This window comes from Macaca fascicularis, chromosome 2 (assembly GCF_037993035.2).
Source record: "Macaca fascicularis isolate 582-1 chromosome 2, T2T-MFA8v1.1".
In the NCBI taxonomy this organism is placed as follows: domain Eukaryota; kingdom Metazoa; phylum Chordata; class Mammalia; order Primates; family Cercopithecidae; genus Macaca; species Macaca fascicularis.
The window spans coordinates 193,084,580-193,106,762 of record NC_088376.1 but is presented as its reverse complement, the minus strand read 5'-3'; the positions used below and the strand labels follow the sequence as shown (position 1 = coordinate 193,106,762).

Below are 22,183 nucleotides of genomic sequence, written 5' to 3'. Positions count from 1 at the left end.
GTGGTTGCCTAGGAAAGTAGACAACGTAAAGTCTTTCAGACAAACCTAAAAGCTGCAACAAAATGATTTTAAAAAATAACTACAGAATTCTAAGTATTTGAAAGAACAGAGGGGCATTCCAAAAGTGAAAACATTCGGCACTTAATTATCAGTCTTAATTTTTCCTCTCATTTCCTATCTCACATGATAGGGCATTCATTGCACTTCCCTCGAGAATTATAAGCCAGCCTTAATGACATTTGTGCTTTTCAGTCCAATAGACTTTAGAATGCAATATGTGCTTCAGTCCACACAACTACTGAGCCACAACTTTCACATTAGAAGGTTATTTGTTTAGAATGCCTTCAGTAATTTAGTGGAAGTAATAGCATGCTATGTGTGCATTTAGATATATTTTTGGACCCTAATTTAGGCAACAAGAATGATCTTGAACTTTCTAAGACACAGGTTCCTTGTATAAATACCCCTTAGCAGTTGATGGAACAGATGAGGCGGGGGAGGGGGACAGAGAGAGACAGAGACAGAGACAGAGGGAGAAAACAAAAAAAGCTGAAAATAGTTGAGGGAAAAACTTAAAGAATAGTAGGCTAGCATTGTACTTCATTTAAAAATGTGTTGCCTCTTTCTATCATTTCTTCTTGAGTTTTATATTTAGGAACCATTAACTTATTTTGTATCTCCTGATCTATTTAGCATTTGTGTTTTCACCTCCAAGATATAAGAGGACCTTAATATAAGAACAGTATTTTTGTTTAAATGAGGTTCTTGAGAAAATACAAACATATTTTTAAAACAACCAAAACATGATGTATGCTATTTGATTCAGGTGTCTATGTCTCTGTTGAATTACATAATTTTGTAGGTGAAGTTGACAGTTTTCACTAAGGACAAATATATGCCCAGATGAAGGGTCAAAATACTTGGTATTGTTTATCTCATGAGACTTTTATACTTTATTATTGACAAATTGTGTCTTAAATATTCTTAACGTCTTGTTTTTGTTTGTTGCTCTTCACTGTTTTAAATCTGTTTCTTCCTTTGAAAAAGTTTTGCTCATTTTTAGTAACTAAAAAATAGTGAGAGGGCTTAACTCCTGTTAAATAGCTCACAACATTTGATTATTAACCCTCCAAAACTACCGACTAACTCGCTTCCTCTCAAATGTGCAAAGCCTCAACCTCTGCTTGTCTGTCTGGATATATTTCGGGTGATTATTGCTCTTGGAGAGCAAGCACTCATGTGCAGTGTGCACGGATCCACTGCTGTGGCCACGTTTAATCTTTAGCGCAGGAAGAGAGATGGAGAAAACCATTGCCACCACTCATCATCCAATCGAGATAGCAAGGCTTGAATGACGTTATTTTCGAAAGCAGAGTGATGCTTTGGGATCAGTGTTAAAACTTGCATCTTCCTAGTCTCTTTCAACAATACTTATTTCAAAGATCTCTCTTTACTGCTTTGCTTATTGCTTTTATGCTCTAAGATCACATCATAGCCTGCCACAGAGGTAAGAGTGGCCATAATCTTAGAATTTTCTTCTTTATGTCCTATGTGATAGCATGCTGGATTCTTGGTGGTTAGGCAGTGAAGGCACGCATGAAACATGTGAGGGAGGGACAGCTCTTAACTAACTGAGGTCAACAGGAGTCAAGACTCAGTTCACTTGATTCTGAACTTGAGAATTCCTAATGTATTCAAAAAAGGTTTGACCATTCTTTTCCTAATTATATGACAGATGGTAACATTGAAGGAATAATGGCAGCTGTTCAGTCTGCTATTTAAAGACAGGACCAGGAGAATTATTATTTCAGGATATTGAATTATTGTTCTTCATTAAAATGTATTTCATGGCAATAAATTAAGAACATCATTTCTGCATAACCTCTGAAGCTAACTTAAATGGTTTTCAACCATTGGTGTTAGAGAGAACTAAACTTGGCAGCCAAAGGAAAACTAGCAATTCAAGATCACTGTTCACAGAGTAGAGGAAAAAAGGGAGCCTATTTGAAGGATTTTTATTGGAAGAATTGTGGGTGGGAATGGGGAGAAAGCTGAAAATATGCACAGAAGCACCCAAAAGAGATATCAAGGATGAGTTTCAGAGGTGTAAATGTTTAACAACATGCTCTATGGAGAAAATCATTGAGTTGTGGTGTTTGCCAATTTCCCTGGTAAAAATACACCTTCTGTGGTCAATTTCAAGCTGCCAACCTATGTCACTGGGCATGAATTGTGAAGAGTTGCACCTAGTTGATGCTCTGGAGCTGGTGTGAGTCAGCTCTAGCATATCAAGTTTTACTTGGATTTCAAATGTTCATTCACTTATTAAAAATAGGTGTAAAATGTCTAAATGCACCTTTGACATGTTTGACTATAAACTGTGTTTAGCTTTTATCACAGTTGTTTAGTGAGAATTGAATTTACCTTATTTTCCTGGCCACTGAAAAGTCTCTATTAAAATGTATGTTGGTGCGACATAAATTGGACAAGGAAGGAAAGGTAAAATACTTTCAGAATCACAGAAGTCCATCTTCATATATTTTCTCAGTGAAGAATTAGTCTTTCTTTTTGCCCTTCCATCTTGACCATGAATAAATGCATGAAACTTAAGTTATCTTGGTCATTCTACTGTCAAAACGGCCCCTGCAAATGCCAGCCATTGTTTTAAAATGATGCATTTACTTTAGGTGGTGAACGCCTTTTGAGAGCTCTTATTTACTATACAATATGGTAAACAGTGTAGCTGATTAAAAGAGAAAAAAGATGTCCCTGTTACTATAACCTTAATTAGATTAGAATCAAGTAAGGGAGAGAGATATTTACACAAATGATAAGAGGAAGTAAACACTAGAAGGAGGGGAAGAAAATAATAAATGTAACTTGCTTGGAAAAGTAGCCAGCTTCTAAGATTCCCAAGAGAAAGTTTTGTTTCTTTTAAATCTTGTCATATGCTTGTTTGATACGAATGACTCCTCTGAAATCTAGGATGGTGGCGAGCTTAGCCAGAGCCAGTATTATTTTAAAATAAGATCTCAATGATATGACCAATGTATGTTAAAAATCCTTGCAGATGGTAAACAAGATCCATACAGTACCATCTGGGCCGTCTTCTTGCTGGTCATTAAACTCTCTCCTAAAGTATCTAATTACTTTGCAGACTCCTTAGTAAGCTTCTCTTTCTTTATCCATCCTTCAGATGTTGATTCATACAAAGCAAGGCACATAGTAGGTTTTCTAATACATCTATGTAATTCTTGAATTAAGGCTAAGATTTTTAAATTTTAAAAAATGTATTTTAATGGACAAATAATACTTTTGCATGTTTTTGGGGTACAATGTGATTTTTTGATCCTTGCATACATTACAAAAAGATTCCATAAGCTAAATAGCATATTTATCACCTCACTAACTTAACCATTATTTTTGTGATAAGAACATTAAAAATCTATTATTTTGGCAATTTTGCAATACACAATGTATTATTATCAATTATGGTTACCTGGTACCATACTAATTTTGCTAATTTGAAAAATTAGTAATTTCTTTGGAAAGACTCTAAGATTGAATGGAGATCTTGAACCATGAAGAGTTAAAAGATAAAAGTAGCAGCTAACTCATGCTCTCTTCAGGTTAAAATCCGAAGTAAAAGGCAATTCATAGCTTTGAGACTTTTGACTATCTTCAACAAAGCTTTTGAATTGATTTTGGAAACCACATATCCCAAGGGCATTTAGGATTAGGAGATTCTCCACAGAAGCTTGCTCTGTATTGGGAAAAACTAAGTTATTTGACTGCAGGGATTTTAGGCTGCAGGTCCTAGGGAACTAAAGTCATACTTCAAAGTCAGAATACATGTGGAGAGAAGATGGAGAGAAGCTATTCTAATCTCCAACCTGGAAGAACAAGGTATAGGTAAACTAGTGTATATTAAGTATCTGGTATGTAAAGGACTCTTACAAACATTAGTTTCTTTCTTGGCTATGGGCCAGCAAGAAAAAATACATTATAAAAGTAAGTTCTCAATAAGGTAAGATATTTAGGGACAGCTAGTTATCAGAAATATGTTATCAAGGGGATAAGATATTTAAGAACAGTTAATATTGACATCTTATTTAAATTTGCAATTTAAAGTTTTAAATGATGACTCATTTGTTTTCATTGTTGTCTAATTTACATTTAAACAAACAGGGATAAAGCCTTTGTGGAAAGATAAGAATAAAAAATGTTGAACTTTCAGAACAAACTCCAAATGGTTCATTGACTTTGTTTCACCATGGAAAAATCGCTTCACCTCCCAGTGTCAGTGTACCCATCTGTGAAATGAGAAGGATGATATTTTCTTATGGGAATATTTTGAAAATTGTTTTGTAAATGTAGTGGATGAGATTTTCACAAGCATCACTGCTCTTTTTCCACTTCTTTAAAGAAGCAAACAGTCTTATTTATGTACTGGTTGATCATCAAAATGTCATCTGGGCTGAACTATGTATATTTTTATTAGCAGTTGCGTGCTTTTTATCACTTAAAGAATAACACCCTGATTGCTCAATTGATGCATTACATCAATATCAGGGGCCCAAGAAAAGTGTTTTGAAACCATTTAGAGCTTCATATTGGTGAGCTCCTAATCTCTGGTAATTATTTCTTCTTTCTGTCTTACTTCATGTTTTCTCTGATGTGGTTTTTCACCTCACCTCACTTCACAAGATTGATAGTTCTCCATGTCACCTTGCTAGAGGTCACCTCTGAGCTGAAGGCAAAACACATCCCACTCTGGCTCCTGTTGACTTTCCAGTCAACTATCAAGGAATTTATTCCAGACATCTCCTAACCTCAATTTAAAAACTCCACCCTAAAAATTACAGGGCGATATCCTGGGTAGTTGCCATAGTGACTCTGAGAGGTTGGCATTGAAGAGACAAAGCTTCTGATATCAGATTTTTTACGTGATAGGCTTAATTTTGTAAGGTGGTCACGAACCTCTATGCTTGTGTCATTTAGGTCTGTAAAGAAATTTTCCCCTTCAGAGTCTTCTGTCTCTTATGATGCCAATCAACAGGCTTCTGGGTAATAAGATTCTTTTTTTTTTTTTTTCCAGGGGGGAACAGCAGTTATCAAGCATTTTATTTATTGAGCCACAAATAGCCTGTATTTGCACAATAAGAAAATTACCTGTCTGGCCAGTTGTGGTGGCTCCTGCCTGTAATTCCAGCACTTTAAGAGGCTGAGATGGGTGGATCACAAGGTCAACAGATCAAGACCATCCTGGCTAACATGGTGAAACTCCATCTCTACTAAAAATGCAAAAATTAACTGGGCATGTTGGTGAGCACCTGTAGTTCCAGCTACTCGGGAGGCTGAGGCAGGAGAATCACTTGAACCTGGGAGGCAGAGGTTGCAGTGAGCCAAGATTGTGCCACTGCACTCCAGCTTGGCAAGAGAGTGAGAATCCATCTAAAAAAAAAAAAAAGAAAAGAAAAGAAAACTACCTGTCTAAAGCACAAGTGCCCAGTTTTAGGAAAATCTTTTGGTTGCATAGCATTAAACATTCTCTTCTATAAAGTTAGGAGAAAACTTGTTATTTTTTTAATAGAAACCATCTGAGTTTTAGAACTTTGTAATTTTTTTTTTTTTTTTTTTTTTTACTTTAAGTTCTGAGATATATGTGCAGAATGTGTAGGTTTGTTACATAGGGATACATGTGCCATGGTGGTTTGCTGCACCCATCAACCCGTCATCTACATTAGGTATTTCTCTGAATGCTATCCCTCCCATTACCCCCCTACCTCGACAGGCCCCGGTGTGTGATGTTGCTCTCCTTGTGTCCATATATATGTTCCATTGTTCAACTCCCACTTATGACTGAGAACATGTAGTGTTTGGTTTTCTGTTTCTGTGTTAGTTTGCTGAGAATGATGGTTTCCAGCTTCATCTATGTCCCTGCAAATGACATGAACTCATCCTTTTTTTATGGCTGCATAGTAGTCCATGTTGTATATGTGCCACATTTTCTTTATCCATTTAACATTGATGGGCATTTGGGTTGGTTCCAAGTCTTTGCTATTGTGAATAGAGCTGCAATAAACATGTGTGTGCATGTGTCTTTACAGCAGAATGATTTATAATCCTTTGGATATACACCAGTAATGGGACTGCGGGGTCAAATGGTGTTTCTAGTTCTAGATCCTTGAGGAGTTACCACACTGCCTTCCACAATGGTTGAGATAATTTACACTCCCACCAACAGTGTAAAAGCGGGCCTATATCTCCACATTCTTTCCAGCATCTGTTGTTTCCTGACTTTTTAATGATTGCTATTCTAACTGGCGTGAGATGGTATCTCACTGTGGTTTTGATTTGCATTTCTCTAATGACCAGTGATGATGAGTTTTTTTATATGTTTATTGGATGAATAAATGTCTTCTTTTGAGAAAGTGTCTGTTCATATCCTTCACCCACTTTTTGATGGGGTTGTTTGTTTTTTTCTTGTAAATTTGTTTAAGTTCCTTGTAGATTCTGGATATTAGACCTTTGTCAGATGGATAGATTGCAAAATTTTTCTTCCATTCTGTAGGTTGCCTCTTCACTCTGATGATGGTTTCTTTTGCTGTGTAGAAATTCTTTAGTTTAAGTAGATCCCATTTGTTAATTTTGGATTTTGTTGCAATTGCTTTGGTGTTTTAGTCATGAAGTCTTTGCCCATACCTATGTCCTGAATGGTATTGCCTAGGTTTTCATCTCGGGCTTTTATGGTTTTAGGTCTTAATGTTTAAATCTTTAATCCATCTTGAGTTAATTTTTGTACAAGGTGTAAGGAAGGGGTCCAGTTTCAGTTTTCTGCATATGGCTAGCCAGTTTCCCAACACCATTTATTAAATAGAGAATCCTTTCTTCATTGCTTGTTTTTGTCAGGTTTGTCAAAGGTCAGATGGTTGTAGACTTGTGGCATTATTTCTGAGGCCTCTGTGCTTTTCCATTGGTCTATATGTCTGTTTTGGTGCCAGTACCATGCTGTTTTGGTTACTGTAGCCTTGTAGTATAGTTTTAAGTCAGTTAGTGTAATGCCTCCAGCTTTGTTCTTTTTGCTTAAGATTGTCTTGGCTATATGGGCTCTTTTTTGGTTCCGTATTAAATTTAAAGTAGTTTTTTTTTTTTTTTTTTTTCCTAATTCTGTGAAGAAAGTCAGTGGTAGCTTGAGGGGGATAGCATTGAATCTATAAATTACTTTGGGCAGTATGGCCATTATCACAATATTGATTCTTCCTATCCATGAGCGTGGAATATTTTTCCATTTGTTTGTGTCCCTCCTATTTCCTTGAGCAGTGGTTTGTAGTTCTCTTTGAAGAGGTCCTTCACATTCCTTGTAAGTTGTATTTCTAGGTGTTTTATTCTCTTTGTAGCAATTGTGAATGGGAGTTTCCTCATGATTTGGCTCTCTGTTTGCCTATTATTGGTGCATAGGAATGCTTGTGATTTTTGCACATTGATTTTGTATCCTGAGACTTTGTTGAAGTTGCTTATCAGCTTAAGGAGTTTTTGGGCTTAGACGATGGAGTTTTCTAAATATACAATCATGTCATCTGCAAACAGGGATAATTTGACTTCCTCTCTTCCTATTTGAATACACTTTATTTCTTTCTCTTGCCCGATTGTTCTGGCTAGAATTTCCAATACTATGTTGAATAGGAGTGGTGAGAGAGGGTATCCTTGTCTTGTGCCAGTTTTCAAAGGGATTGCTTCCAGTTTTTGCCCATTCATTATGATATTGGCTGTGGGTTTGCCATAAGTAGCTCTTAATGTTTTGAAATATGTTCCATCAATATGTAGTTTATTGAGTGTTTTTAGCATGAAGGGGTGTTGAATTTCATCGAAGGCCTTTTCTGCATCTATTGAGATAATCATGTGGTTTTTGTCATTGGTTCTGTTTATGTGATGGATTACATTTGTTGATTTGAATATGTTGAACCAGCCTTGCATCCTAAGGATGAAAATGACTTGATCGTGGTGGATAAGCTTTTTAATGTGCTGCTGGATTTTGCTGGTGGTCCACTCCAGACCCTGTTTGCCTGGGTATTACCAGCAGAAGCTGCAGAACAGCAAAGATTGCTGGCTGCTCCTTCCTCTGGAAGCTTCATCCCAGAGGGTCACCTGACAGATGCCAGCCAGAGCTCTCCTATATGAGATGTCTGTCAACCACTGCTGGGAGGTGTCTCCACCTCAGGAGGCATGGGTGTCAGGGACCCGCTTGAGAATGCAATCTGTCCCTTAGCAGAGTTCAAGCACTGTATTCAGAGATCCACTGCTCTCTTCAGAGCTGGCAGGCAGTAACGTTTAAGTCTGTTGAAGTTGCACCCACAGTTGTCTGTTTCCCCAATGATTCTGTCCAGGAAGATGGTAGTTTTATCTATAAGCCCCTGACTAGGGCTGCTGCCTTTCTTTTAGGGATGCCCTGCTCAGAGAGGAGGAATCTAGTGAGGCAGTCTGGCAACAGAGGATTTTTGGCACTGCAGTGGGCTCCACCCAGTCTGAACTTCCTGGAGGCTTTGTTTACATTGTGAGGGGAAAACTGCCTACTCAAGCGTCAGTAATGGCAAGCTTGAGAATCCCAGGTCGACTTCAGACTGCTCTGCTGGCAGCGAGAATTTCAAGCCAGTGGATTTTAGCTTTCTGGGCTCCGTGGGGGTGGGATCCACTGAGCAAGACCACTTGGCTCCCTGGCTTCAGCCCCCTTTCCATTGGAGTGAACAGTTCTGTCTCGCTGGAGTTCCAGGCACCACTGAGGTACAAAAAAAAAAAAAACCACTCCTGTAGTTAGCTCAGTATCTGCTCAAATGGCTGCCCAGTTTTGTGCTTGAAACTTAGGGCCCTTGTGGTATAGGCACCCAAGGGAATCTCCTGGTCTGTGGGTTGCAAAGAGCATGGGAAAAGCATAGTATCTGGGCCAGATAGCACAATCCCTCATGGCACAGTTAGTCACTCCTTCTCTTGTCTAGGGGAGGGAGTTCCCTGACCCCTTGCACGTCCTGGGTGAGGTGACACCCCACCCTACTTTTTGCTTGCCCTCCATGGGCTGCACCCACTGACTAACCAGTCCCAGTGAGATGAACTGGGTATCTCAGTTAGAAATGTAGAAATCACCTGCCTTCTGCCTTGGTCTCACTGGGAGCTGCAGACCGGAGCTGTTCCTGTTTGGCCATCTGGCCCGGGAATCCCCGCTAATAAGATTCTTATGCCAATAGTTCCAGCATAACCTCAAGTGGTGCTTGTAGTAATTATCAAATCATTACAAAACTAAAGAAGAAAAAGGAAATACGTTTCATGGATGTGATTAAGTCATTACAGTGTTCTTGCATATGTAAATTATCTTTGACTTAATGAACTACCTTGCTTACATAATAATATTTTAACCTGGTTCTAGAAAGTCATTCTTACCCATGTTAATCATGGTTATCAGACTTAGCAGAGTTTATCTTCAGATCATCTTGCTGAAGAGAAATTTATGTATTATGTATCCATGTGCACAAATTTTGTTTAAACTATTAGAATTGCACTTATTAAGTACATTTGTTACATTAATTACTTTAATAAATTAGTAAAACGCTTAGGAAGAGCAAAACCTTGATTACATAATGATGATATCCAAATTAACAAGGGTCATTTAAAAATATGTATTTTCTGATTATAAAATAAATATGTATTACTTGGAGAAAAACAAGAAACTACAGAAAGGAACAAAGAAGGGTATTAACCTGTATCACCTAGGATTAATCATTTAAAACTTGAATGGATATCCTACACTTTTCAAAGAGTACTCCCACTGTTTTATACAATACATTATGTATTTCTAAAAAGAGCTAACTCTACAAGAAAACCTAGTTAAGTGGGATTCTTTTTTTGATTTCCTTTATCAGAAATTGAATCTAAAGTTTTAGTATCCATATTTCAAAAACTTTATTCAGGATTATAAAAGCTACCAGGGAAGTATTTTATGCTTCCTCTACTGCTCTAGAGAGTTCAACTTATCCAAAATTATTTCAGTGCCTTATCTTCAACAATGACCAAGTCTAGTACCATATTAACTAATGCAAAGCCTAGCAAAATTAATAATTATAATATTACTATTTGAATATAAATCTTTATGTATGCCTAGGAGAAAAAAAGTTTCCTAGAACATGTAGGGAGTACAAAGGAGTCTTAATTATATGTCAATGCTGTTGTTCGCTGAAGATTTTCAATTATTTTTCTGTCTTTTGTAATACATAGTTTTGTTGTTGTTTGGTTGTTTTAAATTTTATTTTGCATGAGAAGTTAAGGCCAGTGTAGATTTTGGGCAGTTAATCATTTTATGACTTTCATTTAATCAACATTTTTTTAAATCCCCTTTTAGGCAGCCAAGGGCAGTTTCCACTAACACAGAATGTAACCGTTGTTGAAGGCGGAACTGCAATTTTGACCTGCAGGGTTGATCAAAATGATAACACCTCCCTCCAGTGGTCAAATCCAGCTCAACAGACTCTGTACTTCGATGACAAGAAAGGTGAATACATTTTCTTTCAAATGTTTTAATCACATTCTAAAATATCCTAATTACAATAAATTTACTTTTCTGAGATGATTCAAATTATTCCTTTTGATTACCAAACTGCTGCTGCTTGTATTTAAACATGTTAAATATTAAATACTTTAGTTTGCAAGTCATAAACACCAAAGATAACCTATGTCAACTTTTTAATAAAATAAACACTTTTAATTCTGTTTCAAAAATAGTTTTATACCTTCTCTTAACAACCATTTTCTTTCTAGATAGCATATTTTCTCACTCTTGTAGCTGTTTTGTGTATAGTTTGAGTTTTTTTTTCTTTCTCCTGATAATATAATATTATTTTTATGAAAATCAGTTTTATATGTTTAGAAGATACAATATAATTTTGGAAAGTTTAATGATTTTATGTTCATGAATTTTCTCTGAAAGTAGAAATTGTAAAAATGATTCACATAATGTTAAAGTATTTCATGTTTCCAAAATAAACTGAAATTAAGAAAGAAGCTGTATTTTTAAAGTTGAATTGGACTTCATTAACTAATTTCAGCTTCTTACTGGATAATAGATTTTGATTAAATATTCCCAGAGAACAAAGGAAATTCATGTTACATAATTCAAGCAAACAACTAAAAATGTACACCAAATATCTAAGCCTTCATCCATTATTAGATGAAAAAGTGAGTTCATAACTGTAATGAAAATATGGGACTGTTGCTTAAGATACATTTATATTATATAGGATATAAATAACTATTTATATATTAGCTGTTCTTATTCTTAAAATTGGCTATTAGTCTTAATATATTTTTTAATGAATCTGTGTAGGTAATAGTAAGATAACTTCAAATCAGTTCCATTTAAACAATTAAAATATCACATACAGTCTAATAAATGTGCTCAGTCCACGTTTAATATGTATTCATTGTATTTGTTCATTGTTATGATTTTTCTTCTTTGATGTACTCTAGATTTAAAATGAAATCTTTAGTTTGTTTTAAATATTAAATATATAATGAAGGACAGATGAAGTATCTAATTCATTTATTTGATAAATATTTATTGAGAGTCCCTTTGTACCAGGCATTAAAATTAGGGAGCAGAAAGTTAATGGTATGTGCCTTTTTGGGAAATACAGTCTAGTGGAGGAGACAGACAATAAAGAAACATGCAAATGAAATTCATTTTATAGTACATTAAAAGGGTACAAGTGCTATGCAGAAAAATGAACCAGAGATAGAGGAAGTGTTAGGGTCCTCCAGGGAAACAAAATGAATAGATAGATAGATAGATAGATAGATAGATAGATAGATAGATAGATCAATTGATCGATATTTATTTTAATAAATTGGCTCAAGAAATTTTGGGGTCTGGCAAGTTTGAAAAATACAGGGCAGGCTGGTAGGCTGGAGACCCAAAGAGATTCTGTTGCAGCTCATGTCCAGAGGCAGTGTCAGGGAGAATCTCCTCTTCCATAGGGGACTTAGATGACTTCACACTTTCTCATAAGGACTTCCACTGATGGAGTGTGGCCTATCCACCTTACGGAGAATAATCTGCTTTACTCAAAGTCTACTAATTTAAATGTTAAACTCATCTAAAAAAACACCTTCACAGAAACATCTAGATGATTGTTTAACCAAACCTCTGGGAACTGTGGCCCAGTCATATTGACATTTAATATAAAATTATTAACATATCGACAGTTAATATAAAATTTACTGTCATGGAGGGTTAATACCTAATACTCCAGTAGAACTTTATTATTTAGAAAGAGATTTAATTTACAGTTTTAGTTTTCTTTCAAACAAATGAAGTTCTATTAGTTAAAAAAATTAAATACGTACACAAAGTCACTCACAGATATTAAACAACCTGTTTTTGCTTTTAGTATTAATTGATTACAAATATTAGTAAATAAATAATTAAACTGTATGCTCAACTCTAACGTGGTGCCAATTTAAAGGAAATGTCTCATTTGCTTAAAACTGAAGCCAAAGAAAGTGTTCTAAAAAAACAGACTTTTAGAAATGTTCATTAAACAACTAAATATATTATTATACTATTTAATTTGTCAACTTGATTATACATACATATTTAATGTAATATGGAAAAATATTAATTTATAAATATGACTTTTTTCCATCCCTGTGTTTAATGAAACAATCTTGCTTATTAGCAGTTTTTGAAAGCATAGCACACTGTCAACAAGAAATTTGTCCCTAGCGGCAACTATAAACTTTTATAATATTAGAACATTTTTTGTTGTTCATTCATCCCACAGGTGTGTAATGACAATCTCCACTTTATAGCAACTCTTGCACTGCTTTTAAGGAGATTTTAAAGAGTCATGTTTACAGTGACATCTCCAATTGTGAGGTCAAATCCTCAGGCACAAAGACAAAATCTATATGAAATGTCCTTGCTTCCGCTTTTAGTGATTCTATAAGTTATCTTCTAAAAAGCATCTAAAACTAGAAAACTAGAATTGATTTGGGATATTTCAAGCTAATATATCTTTCCTGGAGGAAACGGAGAGCAACTTGTCATAAAGGATTTGTAAAGGTTTGAATATAAGGCAACCTCCTCTTTTCTGAAGGATCATTATGAGGAGAAAAAAAAATCATGCCATGTTTGGGAAATATGGTAATATATTCCTGCATCTTTACACTGCCTTGAAATAATAAATACACCAGTTCTATGAATTGCTGAAGATTTTTTTTTTTTTTTTTTTTTTTTTTTGAGACAGGGTGTCATTTTGTTGCTCAGGGAATGCAGTGGCACGATCTTGGCTCACTGCATCCTCCGCCTCCCTGGTTCAAGCAATTCTCCTGCCTCAGCCTCCAGATTAGCTGGGAGTACAGGCACGTGCCACCATGCCCAGCTAATTTTTTTTGTGTTTTTTGTATAGACTGGGTTTCAGCATGTTATCCAGGCTAGTCCGGAACTCCTGAGCTCAAGCGATCCTCCTGCCTTGGCCTCTCAAAGTTCTGGGATCACAGGTGTGAACCACTGTGCCCGGCCTGGACTAACTTTACTTAATTTTCCTTTCCCAGATGTTGTAATAGCTTAGTTGGGTTGGAAAAAGCCTATGTATGTGTTTGTGTTTTTAGTATGATAGGTTTCTGTTTTTGATACTATGTTTTTTCTAACTCTATTGTAGTTCTAAACGTCAGTTTCAGTAAAACAACAGAAAGCACTGAAGAAAGAAAAGAAATCCTTTGGCAATCTAACATATCTATTCCCTCATATGTCATTGGTTCAATTTCCTTCTTTTTTTTTTTTTTTTTTCGTTTTTCATCCTCACCATCTGTTCCCAAGAGTGGTTCAATTTCTATGTGATATCTTAGTTGAAGGGATTCTTAGACAGTAATACCTAACAAATGCAAGAGTTTGAAATTAAAACCATTTTAAAAGATTCCATATTACGGTTTTCCACACATGATCTTTTAATCTGCATTTGCCTGTCTAACACTCACCAATTTTAAGGCTTATCTTGAGCAAGCAAGCATTCCAAGTTATACCAGAGACTAAGTGAAGAAGGTGAGCATGAGTTAGACCATAGTAACGCGCACGTATTGTACTAGTGAAGACAGCACATGAGAGCAAGAGAGAAAAGGAAAGGAATGGGTTGTCTGTGTCATTGATTATACCATCTCCTACATGTGGCTGCTACTGTTAAAGCTTCATCTTTAGCCCCACTCTTCTTTCTGTCTCAGATTATGTTGCCAGTGGTTCTTAGCCCTAGTTACACAGTAAAATCACTTGGGGGACTTTCCAAACACAGTCTTTCGAGGTATGCAGTATCAGAATATTTTAATTATGACTCAAATGATTATAAAATGCAGCTGTGATTGAGACACTTGGGTTTAGGCAAGTCAACTCTCTCAAGAGTTCTGCACCCTTAACCTTGGATTTATGTATTGATAAATGTTACTGAGCATGGAAGGAAGAAAAGAAGGGAAGGAGGCAGGGAAGGAGGGAAGGAGGGAGGAAGGACAAACAGCTCAGAAAAAGAACAAGTGCTGATCACTGCCTCACAACAATTGCTACTGCCACTGTGAGCTCCAAGAGGCATCCTGGGTAGCATTTCACGCTATCTGGAAGTGTAAGTTTCCAAGGGTCCCGGCTATGAACGAAAAACTCAGGATAGCAGCACACATGTCATGTTAGAGTTGGAAAAGCCTTGTTTACATGGATTTATTTACTGAAATATGCTGTGAGTGGTCAGTCAAATCAAGTAAAGGAGAATTAGGCTGAACCCCTTTCCTAGGGGTCTCTGTTAGAGACTTTAAGTGTGAATATTCATGTAATCCTATCTACTCGGGAGGCTCAGGCAAGAGCATTGCCTGAACCCAGGAGGCGAAGTTTGCAGTGAGCCGAGCTCGTGCTACTGCACTCCAGCCTGGGTGATAGAATGAGACTCTGCCTCAAAAACAACAACAAAAAAAAGTGAATATTCAGGAATCTCTTCCCAGGGGAGACAGATGTCTAGTGGGGGAATTGGCTAAGGTGAAACTAATACTGTCATATTTCTAACTGAGGTAAATTAAAGAGGAAGGCAGCAAATTCAGGCTTTTACAACTTCTTACCATGTTTAATGTAATCAGTAGCTTGTGTCCATTGATAAATGAAAAAAATAAGATCAAACAATCAAGGATATTTCTCCACAGACATTCAACTAATGTCTGGTAGTGAAGAACTTAGAATCCAGGTGTAGCTTTTGCCTTGATTTTAACTGAAATATTCCTGAGAGCAATGGCATTGGATGCCACGTCATTTTAAATGTAACCTGGGTAGCCTCTGCCATTGATCTTGGCAGCTGACTTTTATTAAAGAGCAGCATACCATTTCAAACTGTTGAAGATATACATAGATTAAGACAGAAGGCCCAGACATGGTAGCTCAAACCTGTAATCCCAGCACTTTGGGAGGCTGCGGCAGGCGGATCACCTGAGGTCAGGAGTTTGAGACCAGCCTGGCCAACATGGTGAAACCTTATCTCTACTAAAAATACAAAAATTAGCCGGGCGTGGTGGCGGACGCCAATAACCCCACCTACTTGGGAGGCTGAGGCAGGAGAATTACTTGAACCGTGGAGGCAGAGGTTGCTGTGAACTGAGATTGCACCATTGCACTCCACTCTAGGCATCAAGAGCGAAACTCCATCTCCAAAAAAAAAATAAAAATAAAAAAATAAGACAGAAGGATACGTTATAGTCAGCATTGTCCAAGAGAACATTCCATGATGATGGGAATGTTCCATATCTGGGCTGAGCTGAACAATTTGGTTGTCACGTGTAGATATTTAGATATAAATTAATTAAAATAGAGTAAAATTTAAAAATTTGGTTTCTGCCACACTAGCCATATTTCAAATACTCAATATCCTCCCATGCCCAGTACTTACTGTTTTGGAAAGCACAATTCTAGACGCTGATTCACTCATCAGATGTCATAATAGACCTTGTCTGTTTCCAGCCTGGGCTAGTAAAATATGTGGTTTCTAACTGAGAAAGCCCTTAGGCCATCATAAAAACATGCATCAAATATTCAATAAATGATTCTTGTTTACTGTTTAAATTGTATAGCTTTAAACGAGACATTGTGACACAGGAGACAGAGAGTCAGATCTGAATTTAAATTCTGCCTCTGACACCAACCAGCAGAGTAATAAAAGGTGTTCATTGACACCCCATTACTGGTGGTTGGACCAGAACTGTATTTTAATGAGTTCCCTGTCTGCTTTGTGTGCACCCCGAAATCAGAAATCATTAGCCTACAAAGTAGAAACTCAATTACAATTCCACTTCATTTCTGCACAGCCTAAGTATGAAGTCTTATAATACTTAAGAATCTGCAAAAACTAAATAGAAAAGAAGAATCAAAAGGAAAATTTATAGATCCTTATGGGTCAGAGAGATCTAGAATAGACGTAGCTAAGGCAACATTCACTTGTTATAATCCTCTCCTCTTTCGTTTTACACAAATCCGAGCACCTCTGTTATAAATAGTTGATAAGCATTTGGAAGAGAGTGGGTATAGGGAGACAGAGCAAGTGGGGAGTAGAGGTCATTGAAACACCACATAAATGCTATGTGGTATTTGACAATGGTAAAAACAATCAATTAGATCGTAGGGTCTGTTTCTTTGCAGGTGAAAAAAAAAAAAAACAATTGAAGTAGCACAATCTGATCACTTAATGCTCAGGAAAGAACACTTCAATTCCTTCCTATTATTGACAAAAATACTTTGAACAAACATCTCCAGGAGCCCGTAACACACACATTCAACAGATACATCTCTGTGTGCTTGTGTTTTTATATAAAAAATGTAAAATACATGACTTTTTTGTGATTTTCTTCTCAATATTTTTACTTAAATTTTAAAAAAATAATCCTTAAAAATTTCCTAAAGAAATCGAAATAAAAATCTATTAAAGACATAGCTTAAAATCATTGGTGTTAATTAGCCAATTATTCTGCTGATAATTTTACACTAATACTGGGAACAATGGAAGAGGAAAAACATGAGTAAAGTGTCCTAAAACTAAGACTGATAAAGAGAAGAAAAATGAGATGAACCAGAATTGGAGGTACAGGTTCTCCTGGCTCTATGCCAATCCATGCCACCTGACTGTATATCTCCCCAGCTGCTATCAATCAACTTGACAGGCTTTATTAAAGATTCACTGAGTAAAGCAGGTATTACATTTGGCTACCATTACTCTTCTTTTGGTTTTCTTTTAAAAATGCAGCTATTATATATCTGTACAATAAAAATGTGAAATTAATGATAGCTTATAGTTATACAGTAAAGTTATTAGATAACATTCAGCATGTATACCTTTTCTCTTTGGGTTCTCAACACTACTATACAGTAGGCATTCCTATTTTATATATAAAGACACTGAGGTTTACATGTGTAAACAACTTGAGTAGTAAATGACAAAGCAATGAAGAGACTTGAGTTTTCTGGCCAGGTGAGGTGACTCATACCTGTAATCCCAGCACTTTGGGAGGCTGAGGCAGGTGGTTTGAGTTTGGGTCAGGAGTTTGAGATGAGCCTGGGCAACATGGTGAAACCCCATCTCCACTAAAAATACAAAAATTAGCCAGGCATGGTGGTGTGCACCTGCAATCCCAGCTACTCAGGAGTCTGAAGCAGGAGAATTGCTTGAACCCAGGAGGCAGAGGTTGCAGTGAACCAATACAGCCTGGGCAACACAGCAAGATCCTGTCTCAAAAAAAAGAGAAACTTGAGTTTTCTTATAACAAGCTCAATTCACTTCGTGCTTCGTTATGCTGAAAAAGACTTCCTTCCTTCCTTCCTTCCTTCCTTCCTTCCTTCCTTCCTTCCTTCCTTCCCTCCTTCCTTCCTTCCTTCCTTCCTTCCCTCCTTCCTTCCTTCCTTCCTTCTCTCCTTCCTTCCTTCCTTCCTTCCTTCCCTCCTTCCTTCCCTCCTTCCTTCCTTCCTTCCTTCTCTCCTTCCTTCCTTCCTTCCTTCCTTCCTTCCCTCCTTCCTTCCTTCCTTCCTTCCTTCCTTCCTTCCTTCCCTCCTTCCCTCCTTCCTTCCTTCCTTCCTTCCTTCCTTCCTCCCTCCCTCCCTCCCTCCCTCCCTCCCTCCCTTCCTTCTTTCCTTCCTTCCTTCCTTCCTTCCTTCCTTCCTTCCTTCCTTCCTTCCTTCCTTCCCTCCTTCCTTCCTTCCTTCCTTCATCCCTCCCTCCCTCCTTTCTTTCTTTCCTTTCTTCTTCTTTTTTTTCTGTGTGAATCATAGTTTCTGGTTCTGTATTTCAAAGTCACTCTTTCTGATTGATCTGTTCAAAACATTTTGTCTCATATTTAAATCCTACTTTTGCTAAAGATGAAGCCATTATTGGAAATTTTCTAAACATAAAGAAAATCTTTAGTTGTGGATTGTATAATTATTACATTTACTTCTTTAGGCCTGTGCATTTTGAGTCCAGCAATTTTAAATAATGATGATATATGTTATACATTTTAGTGGTTACATGATATAACAACATGTTAAGCTATAAGCATCAAGGCTGAAATGTTGACATTCAAAGCAACATATGCATGCCTGAATTGTTTCCACAAATTTTAATTTTTGGACATCAAAATCAGGATAATTTCCATGTTTGATATTATATTTTAGAGAAATTATATGCCTACTTTTGATAATCTTTCTGCAATGTTTTTTGAAATAAAAGTGACATTTTCTACAACTAAGTGCTGATGACCATGTAAAAATGACTGAATTCTTGAATTAAGTCCTTTTGAGAGTTGTTGCCCATTGTTGTTTGTAAACATATATTTTACTAAAACCCTACGGAGAGAAAGATTATTTTAACAAACACTGAACAGTTTTATTCTACTTTCTAATGATGAATTTATGTATTTGTTTTATCATTCAACAAATACTTGCTGGTCATCTGCTGTGTGATGGGTACCGTGCTAGGTTGTCTGCAGTTACGGCAGCTCACTGATATTTGAGGAGCCTATTTCATGTTGAATAGAGCAGCTGGAAAGAAAGCGTGTTCTGATGAAAATTTGGCTTCCGTTATCTTTTAATCATGTATGTTTCTAGGTACATATTTTGTAAGTATATTTATAAGTTGGTAAGACATACAGAATTAGCACATGGTCAACAATGACTGCAATGACTTAAAATCATCTGGGAGTATCATTTTAGATGGTCGTGGCAGTAGAAATGGGATGACGAAGTGTCTAGACTCAGACTGCGTAGATAGTCACTGCCATTGTGTATATATTTTCCTCTCCCAAAACAAAGGAATAAACAATGCAAAGAGTGACCATTTTCCTGGAAAACGCCTTGTTTTTTTTTTTTGTTTTTTTGTTTTTGGTTTTTTTTTTTTGGTGATACTTCAGATTCTCCATTTTGAGAATTAGGAGCTTTCAAGGAAGGCAGGCTTCACTAAACAAGTGTCAGTCTGTGCACATCTAAGCATATTTGAAAGATTTCCAAGTCACAATTTCGGTTCAATTGCATGGATATCTATAAAATATTGTTATGTCCTGGGAAATATGCTGGGATTTGAGAATACTAAAATAAATAAAACATGGATTTTGGCCTCAAGTGGCAAGTTGTCACATACCATCTATATGTGGGTGTGGTGGAAGGGATATAAGACAAGGGAAATTACTACATCAAGCAATCTGCAGGTAAGTAACTGTAATTTTACTTGTTGCATAATAAACTATTCCAGGAGATGCAAAATGAGTAAGTAGTTGATAAAATTATCCTTCATGAGCCTAGAAAAAAATAATTCTACTTGAAAATATTCATGACTGAAAACAGACTTTTTTGATAAAGTGAATTCCTTTGAAGTAATTGTAACTGAACTATGTACCATTTGTCAAATATAAAGAGTAACAATATACTGCACCGGAGCCTGATATCTTGGAGACATAGTGATTTCTGGTGACAAGTGTCTCCATGTTAAATCATCTTTAATCAGGATCAGCATAGACACCATGGGAATTTAAGATATTCTAACATTCCTTTTTATTTTTATTTATTATTATACTTTAGGTTCTGGGGTACATGTGCAGAATGTGCAGTTTTGTTACTTAGGTATACATGTGCCATGGTGGTTTGCTGCACCCATCAACCATCACCTACATTAGGTATTTCTCCTAATGCTATTCCCCGACCCCACGACAGGCCCCAGTGTGTGATGTTCTCCTCCCTGTGTCCATGTATTCTCCTTGTTCAACTCCCACTTATGAGTGAGAACATGTAGTGTTTAGTTTTCTGTTCTTGTGATAGTTTGGTGAGAATGATGGTTTCCAGTTTCATCCATGTACCTGCAAAGACATGAACTCATCTTTTTTTATGGCTTCATAGTATTCCATGGTGTATATGTGCCACATTTTCTTTATGTAGTCTATCATTGATGGACATTTGGGTTGGTTCCAAGTCTGTGCTATTGTGAATAGTGCTGCAATAAACATATGTGGGCATGTGTCTTTATAGTAGAATAAATGTATAATCCTTTGGGTGTATGCCCAGTAATGGGATTACTGGGTCCAGTGGTATTTCTAGTTCTAGATCCTTGAGGAATCACCACACTGTCTTCCACAATGGTTGAACTAATTTACACTCCCACCAACAGTGTAAAAGCATTCCTATTTCTCCACATCCTCTCCAGCATCTGTTGTTTCCTGAATTTTGAATGATTGCCATTATAACTGGCGTGTGATGGTATCTCATTGTGGTTTTGATTTGCATTTCTCTATTGACCAGTGATAATGAGCCTTTTTCATGTTTGTTGGCTGCATAAGTGTCTTTTTGAGAGGTTTCTGTTCATATGGTTTGCCCACTTTTTGATGGGGTTGTTTTTTTTTTCTTACAAATTTGTTTAAGTTTTTATAGATTCTGGATATTAGCCCTTTGTCAGATGGATAGATTGCAATTTTTTTTTCTCATTCTGTAAGTTATCTGTCCACACTGATTAGAGTTTCTTTTGCTATGCAGAAGTTCTTTAGTTTAATTAGATCCCTTTTGTCAATTTTGGCTTTTCTTGCCATTGCTTTTATGTTTTACACAGAAGTCTTTGCCCATGCCTATGTCCTGAACGGTATTGCCCAGGTTTTCTTCTAGGGTTTTTATGGTTTTAGGTCTTACATTTAAGTCTTTAATCCATCTTGAGTTGTTTTTTTGTATAAGGTGTAAGGAAGGGGTCCAGTTTCAGTTTTCTGCATATGGGCCTGTTTTCCCAACACCATTTATTAAATATGGAATCTTTTCCCCATTGCTTGTTTATGTCAGGTTTGTCAAAGATCAGATGGTTTTGGATATGTGGTGTTAATTCTGGGGCCTCTGTTCTGTTCCATTGGTGTATATATCTGTTTTGGTACCAGTACCATGCTGTTTTGGTTACTGTAGACTTATAGTATAGTTTGAAGTCAGGTATGTGATGCCTCCAGCTTTGTTCTTTTTGCTTAGGATTATCTTGGCTATGAGGGCTCTCTTTTGTTTCCATATGAACTTTAAAGTAGTTTTTTCCAATTATGTGAAGAAAGTCAGTGGTAGTTTGATGGCAATAGTATTGAATCTATAAAATTACTTTGGGCAGTATCACCGTTTTCACCATATTGATTATGCCTATACATGAGCATGAAATGTTTTTTCATTTGTTTATGACCTCTCTTATTTCTTTGAGCAGTGGTTTGTAGTTCTCCTTGACGAGGTCCTTCATATACCTTATAGGTATTTTATGCTCTTAGTAGCAATTGGGAATGGGAGTTCACTCATGATTTGGTTCTCTGTTTGTTATTGGTGTATAGGAATGCTTGTGATTTTTGCACATTGATTTTGCAATAAATGCCCACAAGAGAAAGCAGGAAAGATCTAAAATTGACACCCTAACATAAAAATTCAAAGAACTAGAGAAGGACTGCAAACAAATTCAAAAGCTAGCAGAAGACAAAAAAGAACTAAGATCAGAGCAGAACTGAAGGAGATAGAGACACGAAAAAACCTTCAAAAATCAATGAATCCAGGATCTGGTTTTTGAAAAGATCAACAAAATAGATAGACTGCTAGCCAGATTGATAAAGAAGAAAAGAGAGAAGAATTAAATAGATGCAATAGAAAATGATATAGGAAATATCACCA

The 22,183-nt window shown here is 36.5% G+C and overlaps 1 protein-coding gene across 5 annotated transcripts in view; it reads left to right on the top strand.

Moving 5' to 3' along the window:
* The window catches only part of CADM2 (cell adhesion molecule 2), a 1,082,757-nt gene that overhangs the window by 821,144 nt on the left and 239,430 nt on the right, over nt 1-22,183 (top strand). For all 5 annotated transcript variants that reach the window (XM_074033664.1, XM_005548409.5, XM_074033663.1 and 2 more), the window contains one exon: nt 10,388-10,537. In XM_074033664.1, coding sequence (XP_073889765.1) covers nt 10,388-10,537 — 150 coding nt within the window. The remainder of the gene's footprint in view (nt 1-10,387; nt 10,538-22,183) is intronic.